General features: G+C 40.6%; 1 protein-coding gene across 5 annotated transcripts in view; it reads left to right on the forward strand.

Annotated features, from left to right (window-relative positions):
• Positions 1-12695, forward strand: part of CFAP91 (cilia and flagella associated protein 91) — a 68154-nt gene that overhangs the window by 4382 nt on the left and 51077 nt on the right. For all 5 annotated transcript variants that reach the window (XR_012154673.2, XM_073309344.2, XM_073309365.2 and 2 more), the window contains exons 3-9: positions 178-335; positions 7221-7304; positions 9383-9439; positions 10469-10650; positions 11359-11536; positions 12007-12164; positions 12429-12611. Coding sequence is in view for 4 of the 5 variants with exons in the window: in XM_073309344.2 (XP_073165445.2) it covers positions 178-335; positions 7221-7304; positions 9383-9439; positions 10469-10650; positions 11359-11536; positions 12007-12164; positions 12429-12611 (1000 nt within the window). In the remaining variant the exon portion in view is untranslated. The remainder of the gene's footprint in view (positions 1-177; positions 336-7220; positions 7305-9382; positions 9440-10468; positions 10651-11358; positions 11537-12006; positions 12165-12428; positions 12612-12695) is intronic.

Here is a 12695-nt window from a genome sequence, read left to right on the forward strand (position 1 = left end):
TCTACCACCCAGGTTTATAGCGCTGTAATTCACAGTAACTTGTTTAATCTCTATATATTTCTCATGCCTTGTTTACATATAGACTCAAAAACACTAGTTGAAGCGATGATCTCTTAAGTATTGCATGGAATTGCTAAATAACAACTGCCATTTCTCTTGTCTACACATTAAAATTAGAAAAAGATGCCGATTTTTAAAACCATGTTTAGCAGTCTGATCCATTATCCCTGGTACGATCTGCGTTCGGAGAAAAGAAATCCCGTGCCCCCATTTATTGACCAAAGATGGAGAGGCAGGGCCCAGCAGCGCCTAGAGGTTCTTCAGCAGCTTGCTAGGTAAGTGTCCTACCATTGGACTATATTAAGAAAAAAAAACAATACAGGATAGATGACTGCAGTTTGCTCCTATTTAGATCTGACTTGAAACTGATTCAGAGGTTGCAGCTGTTGTGGAATATGGCCATACATCTGCTTTTTTGGGATTGGGTGTTCTACATTCATCCAACTCTATCTGCACTGGTTGCCAATAAATCAAGAGATTTATTTAAAGCTCTCATTTTCAACGTTGTAAAAACTTCAGTGATCCAGGCTGGAGCTACTTAAGTGATAGCCTTTCTCCTTTGTCCCTCCCAGACTGAAGCGGACTGGATTGTCCTTGCTATGCATCCCAAGGTTTCATTTGGACTGGACTAGACTAGGGCCTTCTTAGTGCAGGAGACTTTCCCAATATGTCCATTAGGATCCCAATTCAGCAAAGTACTTCAGTATGTGTTTAGGTGCTGTAGTGAATCAAGGGCTGGAGTCCCTCTGTAGCTGTATTCAAGATTCTGTGTGAAGCCTTCCTATTTAGGTCAGGATCTGACCACTTCCCTTCCCTTTTTCAGAAGCCCCATTTTGTTTGGTCTCTTTTCCTTAGCCCGCCTTGTTTGTTTTGACTAGAGTTGCTGATTACCTGGTCCACTTGGACTAGAGTTCTTTAAATATGATTTTGTTATTTTTTTCCCTTGTGCGCATCTGGGACACTGTGCAACAGGTGCTATATCAGTTAACAAAATAACACAACATAATTTTGAATAACATATTGCATATAAAGTTACTTCCCAAACCACTTCAAAGAATTAAGGTACAGAGGAAGAGGGAGCTGAGGATAGAGAGGTTGTTCTAGTCAGACAATATGAACTGCGGAAGAAAGATTCTGCACCAGCTCACATGGAGGGATAAAAAAGAGAATAGTGCTAGGCATGCAGAAAGAATGGGGAAAGGAACAAAAGTTTTGAAAAGTACAATAGGCTGTGTCATGTCCGTGGAGGGGTTTAAAATCAAAGAGCGCAATTTTGAATTGGATCCTGAAATGAATCGAGAGCCAATGGAGTGATGTGAGGAGATACTTGAGCTTGTCAGAAAATGGGCAGCAGTATCGGAAGAGCTGGGAGTCAGAGAGGCTATTTGGAAGGGCTAGTCAGTAGTCAGACAAGGAGGGATGTTGGCCTGGATGAACACGTCACAGGTTTTTTTTTTTAAGCATACACAAACTAATTCTTTACGTTATACTTTCAAAGTTTTAAATGTCACTGCTGTGCTCTTTTCCTCTCAGCTTATTTTGATCAGAAGTTGAAGTTTGCCAGATTCAGATTGGAAATAAGATGTACATTTTTAACAGTGAGGGTAATTAACCATTGGAACAAGTTACCAAGGCTCATGGTGGATTCTCCATCACTAGCTGGCAACTTTTAAATCAAGATTAGATGTTTTTCTAAAATATATGTGCCAGCTTAAACAGGAATTAATTTGGGGGAACTCCTATACCCTGTGTTATATAGGAGATCAGACTAGATCATCACTGTCAAGGTTCCTTCCCCACTCTGAACTCTAGGGTACAGATGTGGGGACCTGCATGAAAACCTCCTAAGCTTACTTTTACCAGCTTAGGTTAAAACTTCCCCAAGGTACAAACTATTTTACCTTTTGCCTTGGACTTTCGCTGCCACCACCAAACGTCTAACCGGGTTTATTATTGGGAAAGAGTCGTTTGGAAACGTCTTTCCCCCCAAAATCCTCACCAAAACCTTGCACCCCCCTTCCTGGGGAAAGTTTGATAAAAATCCTCAGCAATTTGCATAGGTGACCACAGACCCAAACCCTTGGATCTTAAGAACAATGAAAAAAGTATTCAGTTTCTTACAAGAAGAATTTTAATAGAAGAAAAAGTAAAAAGAATCACCTCTGTAAAATCAGGGTGGTAAATACCTTACAGGATAATTAGATTCAAAACATAGAGAATCCTTCTAGGCAAAAACTTAAGTTACAAAAAGACACAAAGACAGGAATATCCATTCCATTCAGCACAGCTTATTTTCTCAGCCATTTAAAGAAGTCATAATCTAACGCATATCTAGCTAGATTACTTACTAAATTCTAAGACTCCATTCCTGTTCTGTCCCTGGCAAAAGCATCTCACAGACAGACCCAGACCCTTTGTTTCTCTCCCCCCTCTCCCCCCGCTTTGAAAGTATCTTGTCTCCTCATTGGTCATTTTGGTCAGGTGCCAGCGAGGTTATCCTAGCTTCTTAACCCTTTACAGGTGAAAGGGCTTTTCCTCTGGCCAGGAGGGATTTTAAAGATGTTTACCCTTCCCTTTATATTTATGACAATCACAGTGGTGCCTTCCGATCTTATCATCTTTGTACCAGCATGAAAGTAGCAGGTGACAGCAGCACTGGCTGTTCTCACATTTACTTCTTGCATTAACTATGTCAACAAGCTGCCTCTAGACTCTGACCTGATTTTGTGATGTATCTCCTTATGGTTGAAAGTGATTGAGCTTTAAAGTATAATTAACAATAGTGAAACAGGTTTCAGAGTAGCAGCCGTGTTAGTCTGTATCTGCAAAAAGAAAAGGAGGACTTGTGGCACCTTAGACACTAACAAATGTATTTGAACATAAGTTTTCGTGAGCTACAGCTCACTTCATCGGATGCATTCAGTGGAAAATACAGTGGGGAGATTTATATACACAGAGAACATGAAACAATGGGTGTTACCATACACACTGTAACGAGAGTGATCAGGGAAGGTGAGCTATTACCAGCAGGAGAGCGGGGCGGGTGGTGGTGGGGAAACCTTTTGTAGTAATAATCAAGGTGGGCCATTTCCAGCAGTTGACAAGCATGTCTGAGGAACAGCCGGGGGAGGAGGGAATAAACATGGGGAAATAGTTTTACTTTATGTAATGACCCATCCACTCCCAGTCTTTGTTCAAGTTAATTGTATCCAGTCTGCAAATTAATTCCAATTCAGCAGTCTCTCGTTGGAGTCTGTTTTTGAAGTTTTTTGTTGAAGAGTTGCCACTTTTAGGTCTGTAATCGAGTGACCAAAGAGATTGAAGTGTTCTCCGACTGGTTTTTGAATGTTATAATTCTTGACGTCTGATTTGTGTCCATTTATTCTTTTACGTAGAGACTGTCCAGTTTGACCAATGTACATGGCAGAGGGGCATTGCTGGCACATGATGGCATATATCACATTGGTAGATGTGCAGGTGAATGAGCCTCTGACAGTGTGGCTGATGTGATTAGGCCCTATGATGGTGTCCCCTGAATAGATATGTGGACACAGTTGGCAACGGGCTTTGTTGCAAGGATAGGTTCCTGGGTTAGTGGTTCTGTTGTGTGGTGTGTGGTTGCTGGAGAGTATTTGCTTCAGGTTGGGGGGCTGTCTGTAAACAAGGACTGGCCTGTCTCCCCAGATCTGTGAGAGTGATGGGTCGTCCTTCAAGATAGGTTGTAGATCCTTGATGATGCGTTGGAGGGGTTTTAGTTGGGGGCTGAAGTTGATGGCTAGTGGCATTCTGTTATTTTCTTTGTTGGGCCTGTCCTAAGGTAAGTAACTTCTGGGTACTCTTCTGGTTCTATCAATCTGTTTCTTCACTTCAGCAGCTGGGTACTGTAGTTGTAAGAATGCTTGATAGAGATCTTGTAGGTGTTTGTCTCTGTCTGAGGGATTGGAGCAAATGCAGTTGTATTGTAGAGCTTGGCTGTAGACAATGGATCATGTGGTGTGGTCTGGATGAAAGCTGGAGGCATGTAGGTAGGCATAGCGGCCAGCAGGTTTCCAGTATAGGGTGGTGTTTATGTGACCATCACTTATTAACACCGTAGTGTCCAGGAAGTGGATCTCTTGTGTGGACTGGTCCAGGCTGAGGTTGATGGTGGGATGGAAATTGTTGAAGTCATGGTGGAATTCCTCAAGGGCTTCTTTTCCATGGGTCCAGATGATGAAGATGTCATCAATGTAGTGCAAGTAGAGTAGGGGCATTAGGGGATGAGAGCTGAGGAAGTGTTGTTCAAAGTCAGCCATAAAAATGTTGGCATACTGTGGGGCCATGCGGGTACCCATAGCAGTGCCACTGATCTGAAGGTATACATTGTCCCCAAATGTGAAATAGTTATGGGTGAGGACAAAGTCACAAAGTTCAGCCACCAGGTTTGCCGTGACATTATCGGTGATACTGTTCCTGATGGCTTGTAGTCCATCTTTGTGTCGAATGTTGGTGTAGAGGGCTTCTACATCCATAGCGGCTAGGATGGTGTTTTCAGGAAGATCACCGATGGATTGTAGTTTCCTCAGGAAGTCAGTGGTGTCTCGAAGATAGCTGGGAGTGCTGGTAGCGTAGGGCCTGAGGAGGGAGTCTACATAGCCAGACAGTCCTGCTGTCAGGGTCCTAATGCCTGAGATGATGGGGCATTCAGGATTTCCAGGTTTATGGATCTTGGGTAGCAGACAGAATACCGCTGCTTGGGGTTCTAGGGGTGTGTCTGTGCGGATTTGTTCTTGTGCTTTTTCAGGGAGTTTCTTGAGCAAATGCTGTAGTTTCTTTTGGTAACCCTCAGTGGGATCAGAGGGTAATGGCTTGTAGAAAGTGGTGTTGGAGAGCTGCCTAGCAGCGTCTTGTTCATATTCCGACCTATTTCATGATGACGACAGCACCTCCTTTGTCAGCCTTTTTGATTATGATGTCAGAATTGTTTCTGAGGCTGTGGATAGCATTATGTTCTGCACGGCTGAGGTTATGGGGCAAGTGATGCTACTTTTCCATAATTTCAGCCCGTGCACGTCGGCAGAAGCACTCTATGTAGAAGTCCAGTCTGTTGTTTCGACCTTCAGGAGGAGTCCACCCAGAATCCTTCTTTTTGTAGTGTTGGTAGGAAGGTCTCTGTGGGTTAGTATGTTGTTCAGAGGTGTGTTGGAAATATTCCTTGAGTTGGAGATGTCGAAAATAGGATTCTAGGTCACACAGAACTGTATCATGTTTGTGGGGGTGGGGGGGGGCAGAAGGAGAGGCCCCAAGATAGGACAGATTCTTCTGCTGGGCTAAGAGTATAGTTGGATAGATTAACAATATTGCTGGGTGGGTTAAGGGAACCACTGTTGTGGCCCCTTGTGGCATGTAGTAGTTTAGATAGTTTAGTGTCCTTTTTCTTTTGTAGAGAAGCAAAGTTTGTGTTGTAAATGGCTTGTCTAGTTTTTGTAAAGTCCATCCATGAGGAAGTTTTTGTGGAAGGTTGTTTTTTTATGAGACTATCCAGTTTTGAGAGCTCATTCTTAATCTTTCCCTGGTTGCTATAGAGGATGTTGATCAGGTGGTTCCGCAGTTTCTTTGAGAGTGTGTGGCACAAGCTGTCAGCATAGTCTGTGTGGTATGTAGATTGTAATAATGAGATGAGTAGCTTATGATAACACAGTTAGATCATGAAAATAAGTGCCCACCTGTGCTGAGTGAAATAAGAATTCATTTGGATGGAGAAGCACTCTGACATGTGGAGACAATGCCAGTAGCAAAAGCCATCAGTTCAATTAACTGATTTGAACTGTTAGCAAAATTTTACAATTAAAGGTTTGTCAGAGCCAAGAAAGCATTTCAGGTTCAGATACTAGCATCTTGACTCAAATATTATTTTGTTGCAATACACTGGGGCAGGTGCTGGGAAAGGATGATTTAAAATGACCTCTGCAATGTATTGTACACCAGAGAAGGATGATGAAGCCTCATTCTGTACAGTGTTTGTGGTAGGGATTGGCTAAACTGTGGGTCTCTAAGTTCCACAATGCAACTCTTGAGCCTGTGATGTGAGGTTCTTGGACTCAACAGATCACAGCAGGCAGAGCTCTGTTCAATCCAAATAGTCAAACCACATTTCCTATTGGTATCTATGTCTCTTTAAGCCACACCTCTGGATTTAAAATTAAGGCAACAACAAACTGCTCCATTTTATATAAATTAGTTTCAGGCTTCTGGTAAGTTGCCAAAGATGGTCTTAAATAGGGCGAAGTGTGACTTTTTGAACTTGTGGAATGACTTAGCTGGTGCTGTAGCATGAGGTTTTTCAGGGAACTCTATTTCCTGTCTAACCCTTTTCATTCATTGCCTCCTGAGCTCTCTAAATAATGTACAACCTCCAAGAAGACATGGACAGGAAATTATAGACAATCTATTGCCCTACTTCAAACTCAGTGTTGGGTCTCCAGGATGGGAAATTAGATGGGGGGGAGTATTGGCTGTTTTTACAAAGGCTGTATTCCAGCCAGTACACTCCTTAAACTATCCACAAGGTCAGCCTTATTCTTCTTTACTGTTGGAGAATGCAGAATGAAAGTTTTAGAGCCAGCCTGTTATTTCCAGGTTTGATCAAAATCTGTTTAGCCATTTTTTAGTTAGACAGGGTGACTCTTCCCCTTCATTTGCTGCATCCCCTCTCTTGTATTTTGTGCCATACAAATATATTCAGATTATTTTGCACACCCACACATACAAATAAAAGTAACAGAATTTTACAAATTCAGATTTTCCAGATGGTTAATCTTCTTTGAGCAATAGTCTCCAGGCCCAAATTTTATTTTAACAGAAGTAATAAATGACTGATTTTTGTATATGCACAGTGTGAAATTTCCATTAAGTTTAGAGCTGCAGTGTTATATGAGAAACTATAGAATAATGTAAATGCATAATCTCGATCTTACTTATGCAGGTAAGGGTGTTTGCTGCTACTTCATTATAGAGTTTGAGGTGTGTATGTTTTGATGATGCAACTGTGGAAGTCCAGAGTGAAATAATAAATATTGAAGTATAGTTTAAAAAGTATCTTTTAAAAAAAACCTCAGAACTTCTCTGAACACACTTTCTGAAAATATTTTGATCTGTTTTTATCTTTTTTGGCTTTTTAGATCTCAACCTTCTCTTCAGATTCCTCAAATTGTGTATGAAGATCCTGAAATTAATGGAAGGAACCGCTACAAGTATTTTGAACAGTAAGAAATGAATTAACGACTACCGTATATGGAATAGGCCAAATTCCAATCTCAGTCACTCTGCCTCTGACACTGGTGCAACTTCAGTGACATCAGTGGAGTTGCTCTGGAACACTGGTGCCATTGAGATTAGAATCTAGTCCACTGTGTGACTGAGCACTGAAAAAATGTGAAATACTTAACTTGTATAGGCAAGTGCAACAGCCAGTCTGTGCTTAGCAGTTGCTCGCGCATAGCCTTTGGCATTAGACCCTGTCATACCAAGGGAGAGATGCAGCTGGCCCAGCTATTGTGGTTTTTCAGTCTCTTGGAAATATAAAAGGGGGATTTTTAACTTCAGTTTTGCTACCACTGAAACAAGCAGAGAGAACCACAATTTAACTTTTCATCAGAAGAATGACTCCTCTTTCAGAACCACACCTCCCCTAGAATTACACTGCAGCCCTGGCGTTGGTCTCAAGATTTAGTATAGGACTTGAAACAACTGCTAAATGCTATGATGCAAGAGTTTCCAGTTTGGCACACATTCATTGTTGATGTGTGCAGGCTCAACTGCCTTTACTTCAGGGGACTTGTCTTATACTATTAATGAATTTAGCCCCTTTTAAATCCAGTTTTCCAACATTTCTCATATTTTGCTAGGCTGGTAAAAATGAATCAAAGATGTTTAGGGTTATTTTAGCAAAAGGAAGATACAGGGTGGCTTGTTCACTGCCAAATTTTAACTTAAACTTTTAAAAACCTCTTAAAGAGGCTTTTAGGAAAGCTTGGTAATGAAACTAGGTTAATATTAGTCTCATCTGACATGGAAATTCCTATTGTATGTTTCTAAGCAGGAATTATTAATTAATAATAGTAATACTTAGGACTTCAAGCACATTTCACTTTAAAACTGTCTTACTGCACTGAAGGAAACAATCATATTAGATAAACTTAAAATATAGTTGACCTTTCAAGCTGATTTATGTCATAGAATTCCACTTCCGGATTCCCACAGGGTTTAAAGAAACCCAAACATATGTACAATGCTGAGAATACACTCAATAGTAACCTTATTCTGGTAACTCTCTTGTTGTTCAACCCCAGCTTGAATTACAACATGATTTTAGCAGCCGCTATCTTGAGAGCTTCTAGCACTCAAAATTTTTCTACCACCTTAAAGCCGCTTGGAATTCTGTCTGACAAAGAATTAAAGTATTAGTTGTTAATGCTAAAAATTTCTGAGACATTGGCTGCTAAACTAGGCCAGTAAACTCTTCAAGTACTAATCTGGGGTAGTGGGACAACATGGCCTAATAGGTGTTCTCAAGTTCTAATTTCTGAGTTAATATCTTTTTGTGGGGGGGAGGGAAAGAGCTAAAAAGGTAAGAGTGAGCTAGAAAGGTGAGACTTATATGAACAACACTGAACATCACATTAAACCAGTGCATAACTTTATAAATAGTGAATGTGAATTGGACTATGTCATCACACACACCTCAGGTTATGTGAAGGTTTTCAGGGCAAGTGTTTTTTTGGTGCGGAGAAAAATATATAGTAATGGACAAGGGGAGAATTTTGTAGTGGGACAGTATAGTAGTAGACCCACATCTGAGCCAACCAGTCTTCGTATTGTCTCTCTCAATCCTAACATATATATATATATATATATATATGAACTAAGCAATTAACAATGTTGGTCCTGATTCTCCTCTTCTCACCCCAGTGTAAATCAGTGGTGACTCCCTTTAAATTAATGGTGTTGGGCCAGTGTACGAAGTTGTGTAAATGAAAAGCAAACTGGGCTCTTTGAATGAGGAAGAATTTTTCCACTTGGATAGAACAACAATTCTCACATGTTGAGTTAAGAAGTAATGACAGAGTTTCTATAAGAGATTAAAGAACTCCTAACTAATATGTGTCCTTAAACGTGCAGAAACAGATTCTCAGCTGTTGTAAATCAGCACTGAAGTCAGTGGAGCTACACTGTTTTACAACATCTGAGGATCTGGTCCACAGTTTTGCTAAGCTGTAATATTCAGTTATTGTGCATCTTACTCTCATGGCTGTTGTCTTAAACATGTTTTCTCTCTTTGCAGACCTTTCATCCCCTTTCATAAGCCATTTCCACTAAACATTGCTTATGCAGTGGCAAAGTAAGTGGTGAGGTTTAAAAAAACAGTTACAACAGGTCAATCTTTAGCCACAAATGGCTACATGAGACTAGTATTTTTAATAATGAAGCAATAGAGACCAATTTAAAAGTTCAGAAAGAATCTGTCCACCAGCATGAAATCCCAGAAAGAGCAAGTTAGGGCCAGGTGCCTACAGCTTAGTTCAGACAGCTTGGGATATGTAAGGAGCACCACATGATGCAAGAAACAGAGAGCCAAATGTCTAAGTATTAGAGGAGAGGAAATGTCTGATATAGCCACACTTTGAGATGTTTGTTGCTGATTTTATCAAATGGTTTTGCGCTACTGTTTATTTGCATACAACATCCTTATAGTAGGATATCCCTGGTATTCCGGGGTGGGGGGGACGACACACCAAATTCAGACGTGACATAAATGAGTACAGTTCCCAGTGAAGTCACTGGAATTGTGCTTACTTATGGAGGAATTGAATTATTTCCTGTTTGTGTTGAAATGGCACAGGCATAAGTTAAAATACAGCAGTCCTGCTTTATCTTGTATTCTTCTGTTAATTGTTTTTCAAGCTACACCCCTTTCCAATAGATTTATTTTGCACACCCACTGAATGCCAGATCAGTGCAAGTTGTTACACCAGACATGAAACTTACATCATTGTTTATCTCACTGTTGAATTTGGCCCAAATATTTCCATCAAGTTGCAGCTACTTACATCAGGCTACATTTGGCCCTTAATCCTTAAATACAATGCTGTAATATCCATATGTGTTAGATACTTGCACGTAACAATTTAAGCTTCTTGATGCAGAAGGTTCATGGTTTACGTTCACATAGGGAGGGATTTTCAGAAGTGCTCAGCAAAGGCCTAACTGCTCTCACTGAAGTCAACTCCATTGATTTCAGTGGGAGCAGAGTTAAGCTAAAGCTGAGCACTTTTGAAAATCACATCTGTAATGAATATTATCTCAAGTTTTAAAAAATTAATGTGACAGCATATACAAAAACATGTTCTGGCTCATGTTTGTTTTTTAGAACAGAGCCATATGTTTACCCCTCCATGACCAGTGACAGATCACGCTCCCCCACATCACGAACTCTGGGTACACAGACGGATTATCGGGATGGCGAAGCTCAGACTGACCCGTATTCCCCAGAATATGTAGTACCTCTGGGTTCAATCCCTGAACTGCTGACACTTGCCATTCTCACTTGGGGTGAGTTGGAAGAACCATAAACATTTCTTTACAATAATAGTGCTCTCTTCCCTTGAGAATGGCAGAATTGCTGTTTTTCTCTATCAGATGTCAGTTCTCTCAGCTTTGACATTACCTTGCTGTGTTTCACTGGGATGTATCAGTTTATCTAGGTTTAAAATGGGTGTAATAAAAATATTTACCTACATAACAGGCCAATTGTGAGGCATTTTATAAGGTGTTTTGAGATCTTTTTGTTAAATGGCAAAAGATATTGTAAGTGCAAATTATTATTATTATTATGATTTTCATTTTTCTTTCCACTACTATGAATGCCACCTGCCTCCAACAGTGGTGAATGCTGGATGCTTCAGAGTAAGGTGTCAATCCTCAAAATGCATCTAAATATGAATGCTGTTCCTTGGAAGGGAAATTTCTTTCTTACCTTTCCCTGCCCCCAAACGGATCTCTTTATGCCCAGGAGCAGGAGGAATGACAACCCCCTTTTTACTGTTACCATAATCATGGTAACTGCAGACTATTCACATTTTTAAAACTCACTGAGCTTGTTGCCTCAGATTTGTTAACTTCCATCTGTCAAGTATTCTCTCTCTATTTACTCTACGATTTTCAACTGTGCTTATCGCTCTAATAGCTTTATATGTTACTCATGGATATTGCCCTGCCCCACAATCTTTCTAAAGAACTACTGCTTCTTGTCCCTGTAAGGGCGGGGTCTTCCAGCGGGACAAGCTGAGGTGGAGATGATTGAACGTGCCCGGGAGAAACGTGCCTGGGAAGCAACTCTACCACCACTTAGTGATCTCTCACAAACTGAGAAGAGGAGGAAGATGATGGATGACATGGAGAGAAAAGAGTGGGCCTTTAGAGAACAGGAAATAGAAAAGTAGGTGCAAATTGGACACAGTGTTTCTCTTTCAGTTGTAAGGAACCTAAGTGGAGTTTGAAATCAAGTAGGTCAGGGGATTGGCAGTAGAATGCATGGACTTTTATCTCTAGGTTGCCTATTCATTAATGACTGAAGGTCATCATTTTTTGTAATTTGAATCCAATACCTCCGAAAAACCACCACCACAAATGGCACTCTTGTTGGGGTATTCAGAATAGATGAAATTATGAACGGGCATGGAGGAACCACACTGAAATTGAAGTACACTGACTTTTGGGGAGTTTTTTGGTGAAAAAATGCACCAGGGATAAACTCACTTTTAAAAATGAAAAGACTAAAATGTGATATTTGCAGTCTGGCTGTATTTTACGGATAGGTCAATGGGTAGGTTGTGTTTAAATATAGCAGTGCAGTTTGGGAGCTCTGTGAGCACCTCCATTTATACCTTGCCTTTTTTTCTCTTGAAGATTGCAAGATGTTCGACTAGAAGTTTTAAAGAAGCTTTTGAGGAGACGAGAGGAGGGTCAGAATGAGGTGGATGTCAATCGTTTGGACACCCGTTGGTTTAACCGTCAGCAAGACAAAGAAGAGAGAGTGAGAAAAATTAAACACGAACATACAAAAGGTAATTTGGAGGATAAAGAAATAGTGGAAGGGGGACTTAGTTTCCATACCAAGCTATCTCTCGCCATTCCATTTTTACAAGGCTGCAACTGTGTATTCAAGATGAGGACATCCACAGACCACACTATAGAACTCCTTGGGTCATATTGGTCTGTCAGCCACACTTCATACTAGAGGAATGACAGCCTGACTGAATTTCTTAGGATATGACTCTTTCAGAACTGTACATGTCAGGAAATGTCTCATGGTTGCAATTCCTTTTCAGCAATGAGAAAGCTGATAGCTAAAGGGAAGAATGTGGAGGGGAAGTTGGAGAGACGAGATGTCATCAGGGACTATACTGATTATGCATCACAGCCCTATGGACCTCTGTCCAGAATTGGTTATTTTCCGGACAACCATTCTGAACGTTATGTAGTAAAAAACCACTTTCTTAACACCTACGAGGGTAAGGCAGCTTGGAAAATCTTAAATTATATGTTATTGACTAAAAATATTAGCATAAGCCTGTACAACAATCTAATATCTCTCT

This window comes from Lepidochelys kempii, chromosome 1 (genome assembly GCF_965140285.1).
Source record: "Lepidochelys kempii isolate rLepKem1 chromosome 1, rLepKem1.hap1, whole genome shotgun sequence".
NCBI classification, from domain to species: Eukaryota; Metazoa; Chordata; order Testudines; family Cheloniidae; genus Lepidochelys; species Lepidochelys kempii.